The 25,277-nt window shown below is 41.6% G+C and overlaps 1 protein-coding gene across 2 annotated transcripts in view; it reads left to right on the plus strand.

The window, feature by feature from the left end:
* Positions 1-25,277, plus strand: part of Csmd1 (CUB and Sushi multiple domains 1) — a 1,611,441-nt gene that overhangs the window by 1,535,156 nt on the left and 51,008 nt on the right. For both annotated transcript variants that reach the window (XM_042262873.2, XM_042262874.2), the window contains exons 50-52: positions 6,893-7,078; positions 16,084-16,278; positions 25,099-25,272. In XM_042262873.2, coding sequence (XP_042118807.2) covers positions 6,893-7,078; positions 16,084-16,278; positions 25,099-25,272 — 555 coding nt within the window. The remainder of the gene's footprint in view (positions 1-6,892; positions 7,079-16,083; positions 16,279-25,098; positions 25,273-25,277) is intronic.

The following is a 25,277-nucleotide window of genomic DNA, read 5'->3' on the forward strand; positions in this document are numbered from 1 at the left end:
CTCTCAAAATCCTGGGAATGCTCTTCTGGCCTGACAACATCTGCTCCTTTTTTTCCACTAGGCCTGACTCACCATAGAAGTGAGCATTGGTGTAGCCTTAAGACATGATTTTAGTAAAATCAGAGTAGACTCTTCTTTGAATTGTCCCTTTCTAGATGCTTATTCCTCCAGATATGGGAAAAAACACAATAGAGAGTTTTGTTCCTTTGTTCAGAAACTAAGCTAGTCTGCTGCTAGTGCCCATCATTGGGTTCCTAAGTTAGTGGCTTAAATTCATTCTGTGTACTTTCAAGGAATGACAATTATATTTTCTAAAAGAATCAGTAAAGCTTTTCTGAAAAAAAAAAAAAAGCATGATTTGCAAGTAACAGCCTTTAGGAAATACAGAGTAGAGCATGGGAACACTCCTTTCTACACGAGTCTTTTTCAGTTTACTGTCAATCACAATAGCCTTTCAAATTTTGGAGTGCCCATGTTATATCCCCTAATTGTTATTTTATTAAAATGTAGATAAATATCAAGGGCAGTGGTTATGAGGATTTATCATGTCCTTCAAAGTTAATTATTTTTAAATTGTGCTCAGTGGGGCTGGAGAGAGAGCTCAGCAGTTAAGAGCACCCAGCATTAAGTGGCCTCCCAGAGGACTCAGGTTCAATTCCCTGCACTTACTTGATGGCTTATAACTGTCTACCACTGTAGCTGTGTGGTCGCTACATGAGTGTGTGGGTTCACGCAGATCCGTGGAATGAAGACACAGAGGCATCTTAAGAATGAATTTAGCCTATCATGGCTGCAGGCGGGTCCAGCCTCGAAGGACTGAAGCACTCTTCCCTTTGCCTAGGGCATATTTATTTACTCCATTTTACAGTTTAGATAGTTAATCTCCGTACCTTCAAAGCAAACCAAAAGGAGTTCCCAGAGACCAAATGCCAGGTGCAAATTACTTGATTTATCTGGTACCATGGTTTTCCGGGTTTCCTGGACCAAGTTTTGCATAGGCCTTTGATCCTTGGGGGACTCTCAGATCCTTGACTCTCAAACAAGATTCACATAGGGTGTTAAGAGAAACAAAAGGTAAGAGAAACAAAAGGTGTGGTTAAACAAAGGAAGGATTAGGGCTAGGTGCTGCTCTCTGGAGCCAAGCCAGGGAGCTCAGCAGGAATGCCACTACATACCACTCCAGTTCTATTGGATCTGGTAACCTCTTCTGGCCTCTCAGGCACCAGGCACACACCTGGTGCATAGACAGATGTGCAGGCAGAGCACCAATACATGTAAAGGAAAGGAGAAAAAAAAGATGGTATTCATTAGCTTGAATGTTCCCTGCTGAATCATTGTTTCACTTGTCAATAAAAAGGGAAGGAACCTGAGTAGTGCTGATTGATTACATATTGTGTGAAAATACACACTGTTCCCTGTCTGACCTTTACCATCTTGCCCATGCACCTGCGTCCAGGAAACACTGTGGATGTTTTTGTCATAGTAATGTATACACGGCCTAAACTTCCAGACTAATGGTACTAAATGCATCCATAATGTCATGCAACCATTACCAGCATCTGACTCCAGCATGTTTTCTTCATGCAGAAATTCTGTCTCACTGAAAGACAATTCCAGACCCACCCTAGCCCTGGAAATTAAAATTCTTCCCTACTCCTCAGATTCTACGCAGGTTCCTCGTGTTAGCAGAATGACCCAGTTTTCCCCTTTTGTTGCTGGCTCCCTTACTCACCACAGTGCCCGCAGGATCATCTCTGTTGTGATATATTCGATAACACCCTTCCTTCTCGAAGCTGAGTACCACTCACTGTCTATGTAAATGACATTTTGTTATCCATGCATCCGTTAGTGGAAAACCAAGCAGCTCTACATTTCAGTGACTGTAAGCAATGCTACTGAGAATATAACCCTGCATTTGATTATAAACTCAGAAGTGGAATTGTTAGGGAACATCATCAAGGTTCCATTTCTAGGTATTTTTTAAAAAGATATTTATTATGGTGTGTGTGTGTGTGTGTGTGTGTGTGTGTGTGTGTGTGTGTGTGTGTGTGTTTGCCACAGTATGGGTATGAAGGTCAGAGGACACCTTGCAGGCACCACTTATCTCCTTCAGCTGGAGTCACCAGGACACAACTCAGGTGGTTACACTTAGCTGCAGGTGCTCTTATCCTCCGAGCCCTCTTGCTGGCCTACATTTTTCAATTTTGAGTACCCACCATGCTGTTTCTAACAGTGACTGTCATAGCTCATGACCACCAGGGGGCCTGTGCACTGCCATCTTCAATTACACTTGCTATTTTTCAGTTTCTAATACAGCTTTCATTGTTATTTTTTTGTGAAAGCAAGAGATAAATAGCTTCAGACCCCTAGGCATTAGCAGGCCAGTATGTACCCCTGGTGATCAATATTACAGAATTTGATCGCCTCGCCACCTCATGGAAACCACTTACCAGCACCATACATGTATCCCCTACATGAGATATTACTGCTTCTGGGGCAGGGAGATCTGTGAAACAGCCCCTGAGATGTCAGATTCAGGGCTTGAACTCAGAATGTCCCCCTGTGTGTTAAATTCCTCTGGCCATCTTTCTTTAGGGAGACCTTTTTATGTCATTTCCAAAGAAAGACTGTTACTTTCCAGCTTTGGTACCTATACCTCCTTGGTGGCTTTGTACAGGTAGGTGGGTGATGTTGCTGTGGTTTACAGCTGGGTTACAGCCATGAGCTCCCTAAGCAAATGTCCCAGAGGCTGCAAGATGAGGTCTAAGTCTTTGTAGTTAGTCATTTATAAGATGACACTAAAGGGGCACATTTATGACATTTCTGTTAGTTTCTGTTTGTTTTTTTCTTCTGTCTTTGGTTTATCCTGTGCTAAATGTTTTCAAGAGGTTTAGACTATCTGAATGGCTTTTCAGTTGCACTCTGGTCTATCCTCCTGTATAGTTGACCATTTTTGTACTGCCTCTAATTTTAAACTGCTCACCTGCTTACTTCAGGTTCTTCAGCCCCACTCTTGGTTCCCTCCATCTGTCCTTGCTCTCAGAAACTACCTTCAGCCTTCATAACAAAGAGAAGGACATTTCCCAGGCTAGCCTGTGTCCTTGCAGATTCCTAGCATCACACTGTCCTGGTAAATGAGCAGAAGCAGTGTGTATCATTAGGCCAGCACTAGCCTCAGGGGCTTGTGTCTTGTCCTCTTTCCTTTCGGACCTCACACTCCACTGATGTTGATTATACATGAGATACAGTTAAGCTTGAAGTACAAGGATGAGTCATTAATACTTGCGGAGGAGACTTGAGAAATCTAAGACATAGGAGGAAGTGGGCAAAGAAGCTTCTGGAATATTAGCAAAAATGATCAGTTGCATTTTGTTTTTAGAGTTTGCATTTCGAAAGTTTATTTTTAGCCTGTTGGTCAATTGATTGGTGGACTGCTGCTGTCTGGGTATTAGACAGGGAAATAAACCTGAGCATCTGGGAGTAGTATACTGGGGTCAGTAACCAAGGGGCATCTACTTCCTGAGGTCTGAACACTGTCACAGTTTTGATTTCAGGTAAGAGAGGCTGGAGAGATGGTGCTGTTGTTAAGGACACTGGCTGTTCTTCAAGAGGACACAGGTTTGATTTCCTGCACCCACATGGCAGCTCACAACTATAACTGTAACTCCAGTCCCAGGGGCCTTGACACCCTCTTCCTTCCCTCATGGCTACCCGGTACATATATAGTATGTATATACACAGACATATGTACGCATAAAAGAAATAAATAAACCTTAACAACAACAAAAGAATTCAGATAAGGGCACGATATCTCCATCATCTATGCTTCTCAGAAGTAATGCACAGTTGTGATTGATTCTGACTTTCAGTGTATGTTAAGTGTTGGATGAGATAACATATAGGAAATACATTTCCAGCGTCCCAAGGTCCTTATCAGGGGATGCCCAATATACTATTGGTAAAGATAACAATGTTGATGTAGAGTAATGTGAGGTCCAAAATCCTCTCCATTCATACCATTTTTTTCATTGCAGTGTCTCATCTGCGGAAGTTTAGAAAGGTGATAGGACCAAGAACATTGCTGGCTCTGGGAATGTTCAGGGTTAGGCTTCACACCTCTGGATTTGGGGACCAGATCTTTGTCATTTCTGTTGATAATGGCAGGAGGATGCTGAGATATTCACCACCAAGTCTTCCCTGATGTTCATTTCAGTAAATCCTGAATCAGTGGTTAGGTCTTTTCACGAGACTGATAGTTTAGGAACATTTATTCTTAACTAGGGGTTTAAATATGGAAGAAGATGCCAGCTTAAATTCAGAGTCTTAGCCATAAAATCCCATGGGTTGAACAGAACCACTGAAGACTGTGAGAATCAGAAGTGCCCCTCACCCCAGTTCCTTAAATGAACACTCTCCCAGGGAAAGAAACTGTAGCTCAAATCTCAGAGCAGACTGCTCATTATGGAACAGGCCATGTAGGGCAGATTCTTCGGAGTCCTCCGAAACAGAGTTCACTTTTATTTGAAAGATTTCAGATGACACAGAATCGTCTGTAAGCCTATCTGTCTTGGCACCCTGGGTAAGAACCCCTTTTATGGGAGCATTTCCTATGAGCTTGTGAGACGTCCTCTTTTCCCATTTAACCTGCTGGAGATGTCATTTAATTCCATGCTTGACCCCAAGTAAGAATCTTAAGGTACATGTAGTGAAGTGGGTGGAAAATTAGGATGTGAAGGATAGATACATAGTTATCTGAGAGAAATAGAGATACATGGTGGGGAACAAAGACTTGCAACATAATAGGCTATAAAGAGAATAAGAAAGAACAAAATATGTGACATTTCCTGGATTCATTAAATATGGCCATTTTTCAAAAGTCCCTTAGGGGTCCCTTGATGGAACAGTGGCTATGGAAAGACTTGAATTATTGCTGTTTTGAACATGTCTCCCAAAGTGATGGTGACACATAAGTTATGGTGTTAGTTTTTAATATCCCACCAAAGTGTTAATATTGTATTACAGGAGAGACAGATATTTCAGATGGTTGGAATCATGAAACAGAGGGCAAAAAGAGGATAAAAACTGTAGGGTGGGGAGGAATACTGTGAGACATTGTCCCCTCAGACATGACAGAGCCCTTGAACCCACAGCAGCCATGGCTTCCTGAACAAGACCTACACAAGAGTGGGTCCTTCAGCATATTCCACAATGGATGGGAGAGGAGCTGATGAGATGAGGCCCCATTCTTTCCTGTGAGACTATTGATAGTTAATGGCTGCTGAGAGAAAGGGAGTGAATTTATTCAGTGTTGTAGCCACTGGCAAGTTGCCCTGACAATGAATATCCCTTCACCTACACTTATGCCAACCCCAGTGAAACTCAGTGGTTCATGAAGAAGAAGATGAAGGAGGAGAAGGTGGAGGAAGAGGAGGAGGAGGAAGAGGAGGAGGGGGAGAAGAAAAAAGTGAGGTTCTTTGTGAAGAAGAGTTTCAGTAAGATTGAGGGGGCGTGAGAGTGTAATGGGGTGAAGATTTAACACATTGTGCAAATGTATGAAGTTGTCAAAAATAAGCAAAAGTCAACACATAGAAACTTCAGACCTTGAGTCTTCTAGAAGTTTAAGATCTAAAAATAACTTTTATTCATTTATTCATTCGTGTGTGTGTGTGTGTGTGTGTGTGTGTGTGTGTGTGTGTGTGTGTGTGTGTGTAATTTCCAGGTAACTCAGAAAATGTTAGTCCTGATGCTGATAGACTCACTAGTGAACTGGTGACCTCAGGCAATCTGTTTACCTTTGTACCAGCTTCCTTTGTATTCATATAACAAAATTCCCAAGGCTGAGAAATTTATGAGAAAAGAGGTCCAACCAGTTCATAGTTCTGCACTCTAAAATGTCCTAGTGGTGTGGTATCAGCAGTGGTGAGGGGCCCCTAGACATCAGGAAGCATCATGGTAGGACCTTGCTTGAGAGAAGCTGATCACTTGTTAAGTCAAGAAGGCAGTGAACTTGGAGGGGTCTGGCTTGTTCTTTCTTTTCTTTTCTTTTTTCTTTCCTTTTCTTTTTTTCTTTTTGTTTTGTTTTTTAGGACAAGAGTTTCTCTTTGTAGCCTTGGCTGTATTGGAACTAACTCTGTAGACTAGGCTAGCGTTGAACTCAGAGATCTGCCATCTCTGACTCACAAGTGCTGGGATTAAAAGCATGCAGCACCACACCCAGCTCTGACTTGCTCTTTCAACAGCTTTGTTAACTCATTAGAACTAGCCTGGGTCCTCTGAGAATGCAATCGATTTCAGGATGAGAAACCCCAGAAAGCCCCCAGCTCTTAAATATTCCACACCTTGTTTCCACAATGGAGACCACATTCCCAACACAGGAGCTAATAAAGGTCATATCACACAAAGCATGGGATCCTTTAAAAAGAACTTCCTATGTTCCTTTTTAAAATGAGTTGGGAAAGGTGGAGACGAAAGGGAGATGGGCGACTACACACACCCATGGCTAATTCATGTAGGTCTTGATATCTAAAGCGATTGTTGTGATGATAAGGAAGTAGCCAACCTTCTGTTCTCCTGCCCAAAGACATCCTGGGTAGCATATCACTTGAACACACAACAAAACAATCAGGCTGACTAACCTGCATATGAGAATCATCACCCAGTATTTCCAGTATCCCTTTGATACTGTATTTTACCTGGAATCATTTTATTCTGTCTTGATAAGCTTTCCAGTGCTGCTCTTAAACACTTTGCATCCTTAAAATTCTGAAAATGTGTGTATTTTTGACAAAACTGAAGAATATAATCAATACATTTTTCTCTGAAATGAAAAATAAAGATAAAATTTAATGAAGTTCTTTAAGAACAACCATGGTTTTCTTCCTTATCTCTTCAGCTGTGTCCTGTGGAATTCCAGAGGCTCCGGGAAATGGCTCGTTCACGGGCAATGAGTTCACCTTGGACAGTAAAGTGACATATGAATGTAACGAAGGCTTCAAGCTGGATGCCAGTCAGCAAGCCACTGCTGTGTGTCAAGAGGATGGCCTGTGGAGCAACAGAGGGAAGCCACCCACATGCAAACGTAAGCGTTCCTGTCCACTTGCATGCCTTTAGAGATTTCACAGGGACCTGTGTTCACGGGGAGCAGGGGTGAAGTTAGCGTCCAGAATGCAGGCAGACCCTTCCCAGTGTTGTGAGTACCTGTTCCCTTTCATCCTAACAACATAAACAACTTCCACAGAGACAACTCCAACCACTTACAATGAACTGTGTATTCCTAGATGGTAGCCTAATAAATCCTGTGAATCCTGTCACAATCTGTAAAACATAACTTACCCCACCAAACCTTATTCTGGTACCATTTTCAGTGTGGTCAGAAGCTACTGAACCTGAGAACAATAACACTCAACACAGAGTGTGAAAACATAAAGCAGTGTGAGTTCTTCTCTCCATTTCTCATGTTTGAGTTCTTAAAAATTAGAAGTGATGCTTAATTTGTGTATTTGCCATGAACTCTTCATACATATCACTGGCTGCCTAGGAAAGCACCAATTTCATTTGTAAAGTACAGTAAGACTTCTAGAAAGCTATTATCAGTGCACAGAAATATTCTTACAAGAGTCAAACATGTGGGAGTAAAGGGGAGGGGGAAATGATATCATTATATTTTAATTAAAAAATAATATTTTGAAAAGAAAAAAGATTCAAGCATGAAAAGTTTAAATCCAGCGGTAAACATAGTCTTAACAAGTATACAAGCCATGCTGAGAAGCCAAGCTTAAAAGAAGTCGCATGCCCACACACATGTGCACACATATGTACACACATGAACACACACACATATGTATACACATGTACATGCAAACATAATTCATACAATGAAGATTTCATCACAGACATATTGAAATTTTTGACTTGGAGTTAATCTGTCCTTCCAGTATTTCAAAACTTAGAAATACAAAATGTCACTTTTGCTTTAATGATATTTCAATAACAAGTTTCCTGGGTCTTTGATTATAAAATTAATTTGTTTTTTTTTCTTTTTGTATATTTTGATAATGTTAAATTTTTAAACTCTTTGCAGTTTATGGAAAGTGATTAATAGCTCACCACAGTTTTTATTTTCCTTGTCTTCATTTGCATTTTAAGTCCATGTTCTAAGTCAGTTAGATGATATTGAAAACTTTTTTCTTGGTTATTCTCCATTTAACTAAGACATCATTTTATATCCTGATTACTTAAACCTATGGCAAATGAAGATACTATCCTAGCTGGGACATCCAGGATCTATGTAGAGTTATACTGCTCAGTGCTGGAGTATGGACTAAAGTTTCCTTTTCACTAACAAGGGACAGTTAGTCAATAAAAAACTATGTCATGGTAAGCAGAGATGAGTGTGAGAAAAACTTGTTTTAATTTTTGTTGGGAGGCAATGTTTCCTAAACTTAATTTCAACTGAAGAAATCAGGCATACTAAACACAAAACTTTATTCTTAGTCAGAGAAAAAATGGATGAGTATTAAATTTTGGTAAAAATTGTGTATATATGTATATACATTGGTATATACACACACATATATACATAATAACACATGTATTCAGTCATATATATTTCTCAAGCTAATCCTATTGTACCTGAGTGGGGCTGAAGGAGTTTTTAAGTGTCCTTAACAGTTGTAGTAAATTTCAGAATTGGTAGATAAAATATCAGGTGATAAGAAACATTTCTGCCAGGTGTGGTGGAAAACATTTTTAATCCTAGTCCTTGGGAAGTAGAGGCATATGGATCTCTGTGAATTAAAGGCCAACCTGGGCTACATAGTGAGATCCTATCTCAAAAATAAAATAAGCAAGGGGCTGAAGAAATGGCATGGAGGATAAGAGCATTGGTTGCTCTTCTAGAGGATTGGGTTTGAATCCCAGCACCCACATGGAAGCTCACAGTCATCTGTAACTCCAGTTCCAGGGTATCCAATGCCTTCTTCTGACCTCTTCAAGCACTGCACATACGTAGTACTGGCATATGTAGGCAAAAACACTCACTCATACATATAAAAAAATTTAAAAAAATAAAATAAGTAAAGTCAATAAAAGAGAAAGACTTGAGATTTGATAAACTAGAGATGAGTGGTTAACACCTTCACTGTGTTCCACCCCAAGGTTGGCTTGGATGAAGGCTGGAATGAACAATTTCTATCTGCATCTGCCTGTAACTGTATAGATCCCCTAGGCACAGATCCCAGTCTCACTTATTTCCATTTTAATTATTTACTGAGACTGGATCTCTTGTTTGAAAATGGGACTCATGTTGGTGCCACAATACAACCATTTGGGGGCAGTGATATTATGTGTAGGGCTTGACAGTTGGACAAAATGATGGATGGATTTGCATGGTGCACTGTGTATTTAGAAGGAAGTGAAGGCATTAAGCCAACCATCTCTTAAAACACTTGTCTAATCTGCAGTGCCAGTTTGTGAGCACTTTTTCAGTTGATGCTATTCATGAGTTACATTAATTATTAATCATTTATGTAGACCTACTACGTGCAAAGCACTAGATTTTTGTTTGTTTGTTTCATTTGTTTTTTGAGATAGGTTCTTACTTATGTAGCTCCAGCTAGCTTATGTAGACCAAGCTGGTCTTAAGCTCATAAAGATACACCTGCCTCTTCTGAATGTTGGCATTAAAGGTGTACATCACCATGCCCAGCAAACCATCAAAATGTTTCATAGTTAAATTAGAGGCAAATCCTTTATTAGGACAGAAAAGCAAGGTAAAGTCACATCCAGAGGCTCACAACCATCTGTTACTCCATCTACAGGGGATCTTATACCTTCTTCTGGCCTCCAATGGCACCCTCCCCCCCCACACACACACAGTACACATACATATATTTGGGAACACAGAAAATACACATAACATAATAAATCAGTCTTTTTTAAACAGCTATTTGCACTAAAAATGTGTACCCACTGGATTGCTTATCACCTTCTCTTTCCCTTTTACTGTAAAAAATCAAAATGAAAAGCGGAAATAGTCCTAGATACACTGAATACTTCAAGTTACACCTTGACAAAGAACTTAGCTGCCTTCACACTGTGGGGGAGTCATTGGGCAGGAGACAAGAAGGTGCCAGGAGACTAGGCTGGAGGAAGCTATCTGTGCACCAGGTAGCACCTGCCCCAGTGGTCATTGGCCTACCCATCACTTTTCAACAGGAAACAAAGAAACATAATGTCTCCAAGAAAAGTCAAAACCTGGCAAAACATGATAACGCCCACTCCCATTCCCAATGAAATCTTTTCACCAACTATCTAGCACTGTGCTCAGAGAAGGAGAAGGAGAACCAGGCCTCTAGGGCCTTGGGTGTCCTTTGGGGACAAGAACCTCCTGAGGGTCTTTCTAGAATATTTTGTAACACCAATAGCATGAGTACCAGGGAACTGAGACCAAGCATGGTTCTGTCATCATTACCCAGACAAACTGCAGGCTATTTTAGACTCAGTTATTTGGTGTTTGCCCTAGGGCTGACATTGGTTAGTAGCAGCAAAACTAATGTTTTTAAAACAGGCTTTTATTTAATGTCTGTCTGAACAGCTAATCTCAGGAATTATGTCCAGGACATTTAAACTTGAATCTGTTATAAACTAGATTGGCAGTGAGTAAGAAGAAAAACATAGCTGCGGAGGTGCCTGTGCCTCTCCCCTCCACGAGGCTCCGTGTCTTGCCACCACCCACTGGAATCCCCACTCCAATTTCCCCACTCCAAAATCAACACTGAACACCTGAAGGACTGACCTACCAACTCCTCCTCAAATCCAACCTAAAAGCAACCAAGCTTAGGAAACAAAGCAAACCAAGCCTGAGCTCAACAGGGGCAGCCTGGAAGAGCGTATCAGAGACACCATTAATGAATAAAGTCCACCTGCCAAGGTCTAATCATAAAACACAAATACCATCAAAGACCCAAAGAAGGTCTCTCCCCCTGAATCTACATCCACCAGTCCTGTCGAAATGTTCTCACTGAGAATCACCTAGATGGCCCACAAGACACAGGACTTAAAAGAACATCATAACTTCAATCAGTTCACTTTCTGCTGAGCTGACAGTCTTGCTGTTGAGGCTTCTAAAGTTCCACAGCTCAGCCCATTTCCCTCAGCCCCATCAGTGCAGGCTGCTAGAGGTCTGCAAAGGCTCCACTTCAGCTCTGAGAGGGGAGACAGGGATGATTAAATTATTTCACTCCAAAGGTATCTAATCATAATTTTACAAATCTAATTAAATGTGCTCCAACTAAACATGGTAATAAGAAGTACTTGCCCACGTGAGTATGATGCGGAGAAGCTCTGTTAAAAGAAAATAATGAACAAAAAACAATTATATTCCACACTTAGGGGCTGATTAGACTAACAGGGAAGATTCATGATAAGAGCCTATAACTACCAAAGAGAATGTTTTATATTCATGGTGGCAGCCTCATCATAGCATGAATGCCTCCAAGGAAAGAACAGTTGGCCTTTCTGCTTTGCCCCTGGCTCAAGAAACCAAAATCTCTCTCAGCAAAATTGACAGCCAGGGCCTGGAGAGAGAGGTCAGAAGTGAAGAACACACACTGCTCTTTCAGAAGACCCAGACTCAGTTCTCAGCAGCCATGTTGGTTGGCTCACAGCCACCTCGAACCCCAGCTTAAAGGGACTTGATGTGCTTTTCTGGCCTCTGATGATACTTGTGTGCTGTGGCATACACACACACACACACACACACACACACACACACACACACACACAAATAAATAAATAAATAAATAAATAAATAAATAAATAAATAAATAAATAAATAAATAAATGCCAAATAAATACATAACCAATTAAATAAACTAATTTTTTTAAAATGAAAGCCAAGATTTCCCAAGTCAGATAAAAGTGTCTTCTCTGTCTCCCTAATGTTCAGCAGGTAGGAAAATGTGTCTGTTGTACAGAAACGACTCATTATTTGTGATTTCCACTCCTTTAATTTGAGAGGTTGAATTAGGTTTTGGCCCAACAATGGTGTCAACTATGTCAGCAGTGAGTGGCAGTCACCATGTTGAGTCCCTTGGGGTGGGCCACTACAGATGCTCCCTTAGTTGAAAGAGAAAAAAAAATGGCACCATGATGGATATTTTATATATGTGATATGAAGCCTATATTTCTGCAAGAGTAAATATAGGAAAAAGTTTTCCTATATTTCTCAGATGTAACAACATTTGCATCTATCTCCCTTCAAAGACCTTGTTATTTATTTGATGTTTGTCTGTTGTAGTATTTGTATCCTCCATGATGAACTTCTGAAGGTCTTGCCTACTGTCTGCCTATTTTTAGCAATTAGTGGAATGAATTTTGCTTTTTATGTCATCAAGGAAATATACAGATCAGAGATACTCAATGGGAGATGTTACACAAGTGGGAATTCTTGCCTGGATTGACTGAGCTTGGACTTCTTTGTTATCTATGAAATAATATAGTGATGATGATGGTGGTGATGGTGGTGGTGATGACTATAATGATGATAGTGACTGTGATGATGATGATTATGGTATTGATGATGATGATCACTCTCCTTTCTCATCTCAGTGAGGTTCATCTTAGATTATAATTCAATAGTCAATCACAGACACAAGAGAACTTTGGTTAGAAGCACTGACCTACATATCTGGGCAGCAGCTGCCCTCTGAAGTATCCATCTGGACATTCAGGTGACTATGGAATGTGGGTAGCTGTTGAAAGAACTACTCTAATACATTTCTATCAGATGAAGGCATGCAGTCTTGGAGAGGACAGCATGTGATGACTTCATGTGCCTCTGGTAGTAAGGCTTCAGTGAGATACAGGTTTCCATGTGTTACTTGGGTAAACTGAGACTCAGGGCACTACTGCCCCAGTTCACCTCCCTCAACCCCAAGGCTATAAGGTGACATAAATTCTTTGTTTCAGAATGTTCTCAGTCTTCTGTTCCAGCTCTTCACCTGAGCTTCACGAATTTCACTATCCTACAAGTATCTCAGTTTTACCTTACTCTATTAATATGTTTGGCCCAATATTAGGAAGGATAAAATCTTAGTAAAATACTCAACTATGTGTCACAACTCTTGTCACACTCAGAGCAGACTTGTGTGTCTTCCACCTTTACCCTACACTTCTTATCCTCTTTTATCATCTTTATTTTCTTAAGATTCTGCTGTGGTATGGCAGATAGAGAGGTTTGCTGAGGAGGATGGCCTTATGCATTCCCACAATGACAGGTGGATGAAAGCTTTAGCAAGGCTCTTAAGATCCTCATTATCAAGTATTACATTTATGAGCATGGATGTCTTTGGGGAATTGTTTCCAATTCTTAAATTATTTTTATTTTGCATATTCATGAATATTCATGGCATTTGGGGTCCACATAGAAGAGTTGTTCTTATCACCTCACATAGTAACCCATGTGTGTGAAAACGGCTCCTTCTTGTAGGAATGCAGGACTAGATATAGCCAAATTCACAGAGGATGCCTCCTTCACCATTATACACAGGGGCTTTTTTTCCCATTAGCCAGCTTATGTCATTCAGGATTTCACCACCCAATTATGTCATGGATTATTCAGATATAACTGATTTATAATACTTTGCAAAGTCTTTCCTACAGATCAACTTTGAAAACATAAAGCCCACAGTGGGAACCAGTTTCTGAAAACATGTTCTTCCTTCAGCAAACAAAAGACAAGATAGACTTTGTTGTTCATGCCCATCCAAGTCTTCAGTTTTCCTCCTAAGAGACTCTTCTTATTCATTTGTGGCCCACTGTGGTGTCAGGATCATGATCAGCTTTAGCCTCAGAGTGTTAGTTAGGATTTGGGAAGACTCTTCATGACAGAGGCCATTCACATGACTTCCTACAGTATACTGTATAATTGTTTTATATGGTTATCACTAGGAATCATTATTGATGGCTTCCATGCATTATTTATAGATTGAATTTGACTATCATATACATAGACTGCTATTCACGACTGTCTGTAGTTTCCCTGAGAACTGCCTCTGTGATAAGAGAGGCATATCTTCAGTTTTCCCATGTATGGCTGGTTGATGTCTTTACCATCCTGTTTTCCTGGCAAGTTCCTTTTCAGACTGTGCACATGCATGCATGCACACTCAGACAAGTATAGCTAACTAAGTGTGACCTGTACTTGACTTGGCTGGGAAACAATGAAAGGACATACTGGTTGCAGTAAAAAAAAAAAAAAAAAAAAGCATGTTGCCAAGCAGAGGGCAAGAGACACAGAAGAGACACAAACAAACAAACCAGAAGACAATTAAGAAGCAAAACAAATACTGTTTTCATGAAGAAACAAGGCAACTGTGAACCTGTGGGATTGCTACTGAGGATAGAATTAGCCATATGAGGCCGGGCTGTGGTGGCACACACCTTTAATCCCAGCACTGGGGAGGCAGTGCCAGGCGGATCTCTGTGAGTTCAAGGCCAGCCTGGGCTACCAAGTGAGTTCCAGGAAAGGCACAAAGCTACACAGAGAAACCCTGTCTTGAAAAACAAAAACAAAAAAAAAAAAAAATAGCCATATGAAAGCTCCCTTCCTTCTGAGCAGAAGCAGAGCATGTGAAGGATAGATAGATCGGTTGATTAGAATGTACAAGTTAGTTCTGGAAGCACACACTGGCAAGAGGGAAAGCCTTTTGTCACATTCCAGCTGAGTTCAGGGTTCATGTGGCTGAAGGCTTTATAGAGATGGCTGTCTTGCCTAAGAAGCTAAACATATCCTAGCTGCAGAAAGACATAGTTTCTACTGTTAAGCACACCATAGTTGTGTACAATAGTTGCCACATCTAAAAATATCTAAGAGAGGTAAGCTTAAGAATTGCTTTTAAATTACCAAATCTTCCTTCATATTTTTTAACCTCATTTCTTTTACTCTTAAATTAAACACCTATTCCTTGTACTTTATTTGAGGATAGAACTGAAAGTTGCCATAGGATGGAGAGATTTTGTAGCATTTCACACAGCAGATTCAGCTATAATTAATGTGAATAAAAATTAAAAGCAAAATGCACTTATTATTGTCCCTCTAGAGAAACTTCACCTATGGTTTTTGGACTCAAGGCTGATCAACCTGACCCCATAAATTGTGTTGGTAACCAGCTGAGGGTGACAGATGTCAACACAGGAACCTTTGTGATTAATGCTATGGTTTTTCAGGACAAGGTTTCAGTCAACAGTCCTCACTGTCCTGAAACTCACTTTATAGACCAGGTTGGCCTTGAACTCACAGAGATCTGCCTGTCTCTGCCTCCCTGCTTGCTAGGATTAAAGGTGTGGGCCACCACACCTGGATAGTTCTTACTTTTAACTTGTGAAATTCATTTAAAATCCTATCATCCTTTTCCTAAACAAACCTATACTCACATAGTCTCCATAGTGCATGTATTCCAGTCTGTCTGTAGGTTCTCTGGAGTCTACTGTCATAGGGCTGCATCTGAGCCTACAATATTGTTAATACAACTGTTTCCATGGCTCTGCACTCAAGAGACTCTGTCTTCTTGACCTTGGATCATGGGAAATCCTTCCCTTAAGTTGTGCCTATTTTTGTGTACTTGCAAACCTAGTAACATGCAGCTATAGTGTGTGAATATATTCACATATATATGTGCTTGTATACTGACATGTACATACATTTGAATATGCATGTGGTTTTGCACATGTGTGTGCATGTATATGTAGGTGTATGTGTGTGAGAGTGTGTTCTCACGTACCCATGTGTGAATGAGTGCATGTGTGTGTTGCACAAAAAAGGAATGGTTTCCTACCATATATCTTAGTCTGATTTTTAAGATCCCCTTCACATCTGTAATGAGCTAATAGCACACAGGCTGGGATTGGGATGCCCTCCTGTGTAGTTATTTAGGAAACAGAGAAGTCCTGAAACAAGGGTTGAAGGCATCCAGAGATCCACACCACAATGAGATCCACAGACCAGCAGGCCCTACCTTCTAGAAGCAGTTATGGCAAGCACTGTCAGGAAGCCATACTGACTCTGAGGTGTCTCTCTCACAGCGGTGCCCTGCCCCAGCATCGAAGGCCAGCTATCAGAGCATGTGCTCTGGAGGCTGGTTTCGGGGTCACTGAACGAATACGGAGCTCAAGTCCTCCTCAGCTGCAGCCCTGGATACTTCTTGCAGGGTCAGAGGCTCTTGCAGTGCCAAGCCAATGGGACCTGGAACACAGAGGAAGACAGACCCAGATGCAAAGGTGAGTGATGGTGGACCCTCCCCCAGAGGGTTCAGATTTCCAGACCACAGCATCAGTGAGTCACCTAGGAAGATGCCGTCATAGCCCTGCTGACAAACATAGAGACTGTGTGTTAGCATGGCAAGCTCAAACAGGTGCTACAGGGTCAAACATCCAACGTTGTGTTTCTTTATTAATGGCAGTATTTTATAAACATCAGAATATTAGAATAGTCAAATATTTCACATTTGAGCTTGAAGACAAATAAAAGCCTGTGTTCAAAGAGCTAACTATTCTTCTGTGTGAAAGCTATGACAAACTTTTCATTAGGGTTTTAGGAAATGGTATTTATGCTGAAGATATCTGTCCTCCACAATTGTTATCTTGAAAGGGGAGATTATTCTGTTCTCAGGTACATGATGAACAGCTAAATATGAATAAATAGGAAAAAAAGACAGAGCTGACATTGTTCAGAGCGTGTTCTGATTTACTCATCTCTGATAGCCAATCTTGACTGATTGTTCACAGGAAATTATGAGACATTGAAACAAGCAGTTGGGCTGTGCGAGATTTATGCAATGCACAACTTAGGAAGAATGGAAGCAGAATAAAAGGAGAAAAACAAAAGAATGTGTAGTTAGCTGTTTTACATAATAACTTTAATTAAACTTTTAATACAACAAATGCTAATTCTTCATGTATTACAAGCTCCTCCCAGGAACCCAGAGATAAGTAAGGAAGAATGGTGGCATGAGACATTCAAGGCCTAAATACCCTGCTTCCCTAAGACCTTTCTCCAAACACTATTAGTTTGGCTGTGATGGCTCCTGGTGGCTCTGATGGCTCCTTCATTTAGGTGAGCAATGCCTGGCCTGGAGCTCACAGTTAATTTCCCCTGCCATGGCCCTGCCACGTTCTTCCCACACTCATGCCACTCACCCATATCCCCCAACATCCTTAGAGCCATTTTGTGTTTTGGGGGTGCAGAATTGGGGCTGTCAGGCAGGGATGAGGTTAGCACAGAGGCTCTGATATTTTGACTTCCTTGAAGGGTTCACAGAAGGCTCCTGTAGGTGCAACAGGCCCCACATACAACCTCATGCATCTGCTTCTAACTAAGGATGTTTGCTGTGTCTCTGTCTGCCTGCAGCAGGATGTTGATAGACAGGGTCAAGTTGATAGCACTGCCTAAAACTGCCTTTCTAGAAGACTTTAAACCTACGAGTGAATCCTTGCAAACTCGGAGCTCTCTTGATTCTTGAACCAAACCTAGAAGCAGCAAGGTGCCCCTCACCAGGTCCTGATGCCCTGGCATTGTGCGTCTGGTTTTATCCTGAGGATCTGGAAATCAATTGTCCTGACACACACAGTACCCTTGCTCTTCAACTCCATCTGGCCCATGCCAGGAGCCACACATCAACTGCAGTCACTTCCCACCAGATGCATATACGTTGTGCACACTGGCGACTGCTTGCTTGCCACACATGGCTGGGCATGATCCCTGTGCCACATGCTGCAGCGTGTCTCTCTTGCACACTACCACAGATGCACAGCATTTTCTAGAATCAGGAGAATCCACCTGAAATCATGGTTGGCTTTGGTTTTATTATGCATGTCTGAATTTCAGGTTGTCATTCTTGACCAGGACAACCCCTTTGCTACATCTCCATCTTATCTCTCGCACATCTCTGAAGCTCTTGCTGTCTTATAAAGACAAGGTGTTTACCCAGACATTAGTCAGGGATCCAAAGTACCCTGGGAGCATGTTTTAGAACCTGTGTGTGAAAAAGACAAAGCAGTGTCCATAAAAGGAAAGTTCCCAGGGAGCTATGTGCTTACTCTTGCGACCCAGCTGAAAGTTTTTTACTTACCTGAAAAGGTGGATACTGTTATTGTCTTAGTTATTTTTTTATTGCTGTGACAAAGTGTCATGATCAAATGAACTTATAAAAGAAGCTTAATCAGGCAATGGTTTCAGCAGGTTACTGTCCATGACTGTGGAGCAAAGGTATGGTGCTGGTTCAGCAGTTGAGAGCTCACATCCTGACTGCTAAGTAGGAGGCAGAGAGCTCACTGCATATGGCATATGCTTTTGAAACCTCAAAGCCCACCTGAGTGACACACCTCCTTCAACCATGCCACACCTCCTAAACCTTCCCAAACAGTTTCACCAACTGGGGATTAAGTAGTCGAGTATATATGCCCATGGTGGTCATTCGCATTCAAACTATCACAGTTCTTATCACATTTATATTTATTTATCTATTCTGGAAAAGAAAAATCTTGCATTTGGAAAAGAGCTTGTAAATTTTTGGGAACTCCTTTTTTTTGGTAAGATAAATGCACCAGAGCAGACACTCCTGACTCATTGTGACAGTTTATGGTATCATCTGGCATTCTAGAACTTATTTGCTGTTACTAATCCTTTGAAAATGACACCAGAGCCCAGGAGTTCAGATTATTCTCCAGCCTTTTCCCACAGGCCCTGTGTGGAAAGGGTACCCAACTTCAAAAGCATCTGTTGTCAGGGTTGCAGTGTGGTCAGTTCTACCTGAGGTGCTGTGCCTGTTGCTGAGAAAACAGCTATCCTAAATGTAGTAGGTCTAAGGTTACATGCTAAACCTGTGAGTCCATCTCATGTCATATGCAGAACATGTGGACCCATTCAACGTCAGATAGAGACCCATTGGACTCAGATCCAATGACACGGATGAGTTCTTTAGCTGACATTGGATGGTCCCAGGGGTTATGTACTCATGTAACATAGTATGGGCCTAGTGGATCTCAGAATAACATTGGATGAGCCTAGAGGTTCTATGTGTGACATTAGATGGGCCCCCAATTTCTTTATGTGCCGTTGGATGAGTCCAATGGGTCTCTATCTGACATTGAATGGGCCCACGTGTTCTGCATATGACATGTGATGGACTCACAGGTTTAGCGTGTAAACTTAGATGGATCCATAGGGTCTGTCTGGGGCTCCCAGAGCTGCCTTCATGATACTGTTGGGGTCTTGTCTGTATCTGAGACTGGTCAAGCCTAGCTGTCTGTTCACACTCACAGGCAGAACATACATCCTCGTGGTTATGACCGGGTCTCAACGTATAGTCTCAGGGAACAGAATACACTCTCAGTTTCGAACATGTGTCCTTCGCCCTCCCGAGCTTCATGGTTTCCATCTATCAAAAGACAGGAGCCATGTGGCCTCTTTAAGGACTCACCTCACTAGGTTAGCCTCACCACATCAGTCTCACTCTTGTAATCAAAGATAAACTCACTCATTAAATGACCACAGAGCTGTCTGAATAAAGCCCTCGAGATTGCATAGGGAGTCTGTGTTCAGGCAAGAAAACGTGAGGATTTCTAGGAGTTTATCCTTTCCTATGTTACACATTGAAGCTGATAATTATTTTAAAAGATTTAACAATTTTAATAAAAACTGAAATTTTAATAAATGCATATTAATTTGCATAAAATGATAGCAAGTCTCTTCAATGCTAATATAAATAGCGTGGCTTCTTTTTTTTATAAACAGTAGGGATTTGTTTTCCAGCACAATAATATCTCTAAGAATGTCCATTTGAGTCTCCTTGTGACATGGCTGCATGGGTGTTGCTGGGTCCTCCAAGCCCGGTCTGAACTTCTCTAAGTGTATAGTTTTAGGGGCAATATAAAAACTCAGGCAGTTAATAGTCTAGCAGCTGGATAGAGGGATGTCTATGGACACTGAAGGAATACTGGGGACTGTTGGACTCTGGGGCTTTTATGATGAGCAAAGTGTCCAAAGGTCCAGGCATTGCATTTCAGACCCAGAGCAGGGGACAGAGACGCAGGAACAAAAATGAACACACTCATTTAATTTTTGTCTCAATTTTCCCTTCAACTATTGTGTCCTTGGGTTCTCATGGGTATCTGTGTCAGTGGGTATCATCAACAGCCAACTTTTGTTTGGTATCTAACTACTTCTGTTTATAACAAATTTTGGGGATTAAGTCTGACAACCATCTCCTCTTCCAAAAGCCAGTCCAAACTCTCAGAGCAAACAGAGCCAATAGGCTGTTGAGAAGCACTAAAGACTGCCTAGGTCTTACTCCTCCAAAAAAATAGGGCCTTATGCTGGACTCTACAGAAATCAATGAATGTGTTAATTTACCATTGCCTATGAAGTTACAGTTTATTGTAACTTAAATTCTCTCTATTTCCCATGGTCCTTATTTTACCCACATATACCCAGAAAAACACAAGATCAATGATGATATTGATATACTTTTCTCTGAAATGTGTATATGAAAACCCCAAGAAGTTCAAACACCATTTAATGTCTTCATTAAAAATACTTAAAATGACACATTTCCCTAAGCCCAATTTGCCAGCCTGTGGCTGCTTCCCTATAAAAGAAACAGTTGTTTTCCATATGGTGCTGGGACTGAATCAACAGCATCTTCCAGTGTGTTGTCATGGAAACCATTGGCATAGCTATGGAACTGTAATTTATAAAGCTCCAGTTACCTGTGGCTTATCTCAGATTGGCCAGGCCATGAGATGTGAAGAAAGTCTACTATTTTCCATTATGTGTCTGCTCAGGAACCAGGATGATAAGTTTACTGGTTTGCTGGTCATTTAACCTAGGAGGGAGAACAGACCCTTGGCCATCCCCAAGCACATCCACAGTACCCTGAGATCAGCTGAGTTCCCCAGTTTCTGGGCGTTCACATTCTCACCCCAAGTGGTTCAAAGTTATCAGAGTGTCTAGGTCTCTAAAGCATAGGGGGAAATCTTCACATGGGAGTTCTCCTTCTGTATTTCTTATCCTTCACAGGGTAGGCAGGATACCCACACAACAGAGAAGCCAGTATTCTTTTTCTCACACTTCTTATTATTTATATTTAAAAGTAAAAAACATGTCTGTTGTGGTGATCCACGAATCAGAAGTCTTTACATTTTAAAATGTATATATAAACAAAAAGTCAAACTAGATATTTAAAAAGGTATATAGAGAATATTGCCCATGTCCTAGACTGCCCCCAGTTCCTAACTACTAATAAAGAGTTCTCTGAAAGCTGTCCTTGGCCAAGCTGAGGTGAAGAAAGGCTTCTGTGGGTTCCTGCTGCTAACCAGAGACATGTGTGGACTAGTGGCTAAACACATGGTACAGACCCATCCACAGAAATCAGCACAGTATTTCCACCCTCCTGCTTGTGTGGCGCTGTTACTCCATCTATTATTAGAGTAGACATTGTACATCATGGCCTTGAACTTAAGAGACACATCTGTAGCTCTAGTGTCTGCTCTCTGCTGCATGCACAGCCAATTCCATCCTGAGCATCCTCATTTGGGATGAGGCCTTCAGACTTAACACTCAGTGACAGATCATAACTGTGGGACCCTGGACCTCACAGAGTAACCCAGGCTTGTAGTCCAGCATCACACCTTCTCATGTTTACAAACAACCATCTCCATGTCTCTGAACATGCCCTGTCTCTTCTCACCCAGCAAAGTACACCGTTCTCAACTGTTCATGGTCACTGTGAGCTATAAGTGATCAGGGAGCCTTTATTGACTATAGCTGTGGAAAGCATCAGCATTTGAGCCTGTTTATAAGTACTCACGGTGCTGACAGGAATGCTGGCCTCATGGTATGAGACAACCAGTGCCATCAGGCTCCTCTTTCAAAGTAGATTCCCCTATGAATTCTAGTGGAGAGGAAAAGGAAGCTTGCCTGTGGGGAGTGGGTTGACACTCATGGCTATGGTAGATGGACAGCATTCACAGAGAGCGCTCACAGGGTATCTTCTGGGAGCCCTCAGCTTAGCATCTGCTGTGAAGATGCTCAGTGAGTTCTGAGGGTGCTGTGGATTGTGAGTGTGGACATGTTTTCAGCAGTAGGGACAAAAGCGAAGCTAACGAATCCATTTTGGGAGACTAGCATGGAGATAGGCTTTTTCCTTGTTTTGCAGCAAGGTTATTTTTAGCAGTGATGGGCTCTCCCAATTAGACTTTTCCAAGTTGCTCTGCCACCATCATTAATGAGGAGGGTTTGCATCCAAAGGAAGCTCTCGGCTCAGAATCCCATTATCCAGTTTCCCAGAAGCCCAATTGTTGCTCTGTCAGTTCCTATTGATCTAATGAAGCTCATTAGAGGATAGACTTTAAATAGTCTCCTCACCAGGGTGTGTGAACCAAGGCTGGGAAGACAGAATCCAGTGTGAGTCTTCTCCCTGCCCTACTGCTAAAGGCATGCTGAGCTCTCAGCCTTGACATTGAACACATTTGTGAGCACTGAAGTTTCAACATGCATTGCTAAATATCACAGTTCAAGGTAGAGTTCACACTGTGTTTGGGAAAAGGCTTAGAGAAAAGTTCACAGCAAATTATAAAAACCTAAATCCCTCTTGAATCCATTGACATTTGGTACGGTACATGCTAGCAAATTATTGAAAGCTCACACTTGCTGCTGTGAAGGTTTCGCTTAGCGGTCTCAGACGCCGAGGAATGTGAAGGCTCTCTCAGCAAGGGGTTCTCTAGAAGTAGACTCCCAATTTCTGGAGAGTGACCCCTATAGATCATATCTAGCCTGCAAGTCTTCCTGTTTGAGTGGAAGTCATACCTTAGACTGAAAGAAGCTTAACTAAGGGTGTGTGTGTGGTGGGGAGAGCTGGGGGGGTGGTATTTCAATGCTACATTCATACAAGTTTGCTTCTCCTGATTATCTGCAAGATTCTGTGTTAGTTCTTGTTTTTTTTTTTGTTTGTTTGGTTGGTTTGGTTTGTTGTTTTTTGTCACTGTGACAAATAACTAAGAAAATGGTTTTAAATGATCTGGTTTCATTTTATAATTTGAGACAGAATCTCATATAGGATCCCAGGCCTGCTGGTACTTCATGGAAGTTCTCCAGCCTGAGGGTCCCAAATGGTGAGTGGGACTATAGACAAGAGTCACCCTACCTGGATGAGAAAAGCAATTTTGAAAAGAGACATTTTCTATTGGATCACAGTTGCAGAGGTTCCCAAGGGCCTGTGACTTGGGCACTTGTATTTCTTTGTTTCTGAATTGTAATGGGACCTTCCTAAGTAGGAGAGAAGAACAACGTTTTTCACCTAAAGTTGCCAGAAAGCAGAGAGAGACCAAGGAGGGTCCTGAATAAGATGTGCCTTTCAAAGTACCCCTCTCCAGCCATACCTGACTTTCCAGAGTCTCCACCACCTTCCAAGAGTTCATTAGGACTTTTAATCCATTAGTGACTTCATCCCATGATGAAGTCAAAATACCCGTGGTCTGCTCACATGTCAATCATTGGATTCACTGGCTGGGATCCAAGTCACCAATATGCTTGCCTTCTAGGATCAAAACTGTTGTGGTTTAAATGTGAGATGTTCTTACAGACTTCTGGTTAGAATACTGAGTCCCCTGGTAAAGCTGTTTGGGAGGATGCATAGCCTTTAGGAGGTGGATGGAGCCTTACTGGAGGAAGTGAGTCATTGGAGGGTCAAACCTTGAAGGCTCATATCTCTGTCTGCTTCTTTGTTGGCTGAGAGAGATGAACAAGATGCCTCAGGCTCCTGACATACCCATGAGATGTCTCTACTGCTCTAAACCACTACGCTTTTCCCGCCATGAAATTGCAAGCTAAAAGAAATCCCTTTCCTTGAAGTTGTGTCTGTAAAGTACTATGTCATAGCAATGAGAAAAATAACTAAGACACCAACCGCCGTGATGTTCATACTGTGGACTCCGTTTCTTTAATGGTCTTCAGAATAGACTTTCACTGTGAGAGTGTTAGGAGATTGGCCATGCTCACCTGACTGAGGAAAACTTCATGAGGCTATTTTTTCCCATCTCTTGCCAGTTTTCTATGGCTGGAAACTCTGTCTTGTTGCCACTTGCTGGCATGGCCTTAAGTATATCCCAGCTTATTGAGTGATCTGAACATTTCTCCTTGGGTATCTTTCCTAAGACTTCCATTCTTGTTTAAACACGTCTGGAGCCTCTGTTGGTTGCCCACCCTTGAAGGTTTGGGAGCTTTTCTTCCTTCCATAAGATTCAGTAGGTTTTTGTCCTCAAGTATTAATCATCTGATGTGCAAACATGTGGGTGTGGTTAATATTTCTACTCTGGAGACCCTTAATTTACCTCCCTGAATGGACTAATTTGGGGTCACAGCAGCCATGCTCCGTTATATTTAGGAGAGCAAGGATATACTTAGGACTTACAACTACCCTGCCTATACCCATACAGGATAGTATGTGTGTACTGATTATAATTTATCTATAAGGTTCCTTGTATCCTATGCAGTCAGCAATTTTACAGTGCTCATCATTGAAACAAATCATAACAATAACTAGAAGAAGAATGATCTTAGTACTAGGTTAAAGTCAAAAGTGCTGGGTTTTAACCCATCATGCTTGGTTTGGCTATTGGCCCTTGGTGAAGACATTTCTCATGTTCCTGACAGGGACATGTGATTGTCACCATAATCACATCATTCAGAGGATGAACAGGGATAGAAAAATGGATAGTTAGTGTGTTTGGTAGATGGGCTTATAGGTTCTTACATTGCATACTGTATGGACTTTGAAGGAAGGGTTATCAATCTGTGAGAATGAAAGCACAATGGGTTACTGCAGGGACCTTGGTGGCTTTGGAATATGGTAGAACTTCTGAGGTTTTGTGTTAAAAACAATAAAGAAGAAAAATCTGACTGAGACAACCAACCTATCAAGCCCTAGCAGACCAGACCTCCCTGCCAGCAGACCTCCTTGCCATATGCTCTTTATGAAAACCAACACCTATGGTTTCTGTTTTTAAGCCTAGACCTGGACTAATACAGTTTTTCTCTTCTAGTCATCTCCTGTGGAAGCCTGTCCTTTCCCCCAAATGGTAACAAGATAGGGACACTCACTGTGTATGGAGCCACTGCCATCTTCACCTGCAACACTGGCTACACACTCGTGGGCTCCCATGTCCGGGAGTGCTTGGCCAATGGTCTCTGGAGTGGATCCGAAACAAGGTGTCTGGGTAAG

The sequence above is a fragment of the Peromyscus maniculatus genome, chromosome 17 (genome assembly GCF_049852395.1).
Source record: "Peromyscus maniculatus bairdii isolate BWxNUB_F1_BW_parent chromosome 17, HU_Pman_BW_mat_3.1, whole genome shotgun sequence".
Classification (NCBI taxonomy): Eukaryota; Metazoa; Chordata; class Mammalia; order Rodentia; family Cricetidae; genus Peromyscus; species Peromyscus maniculatus.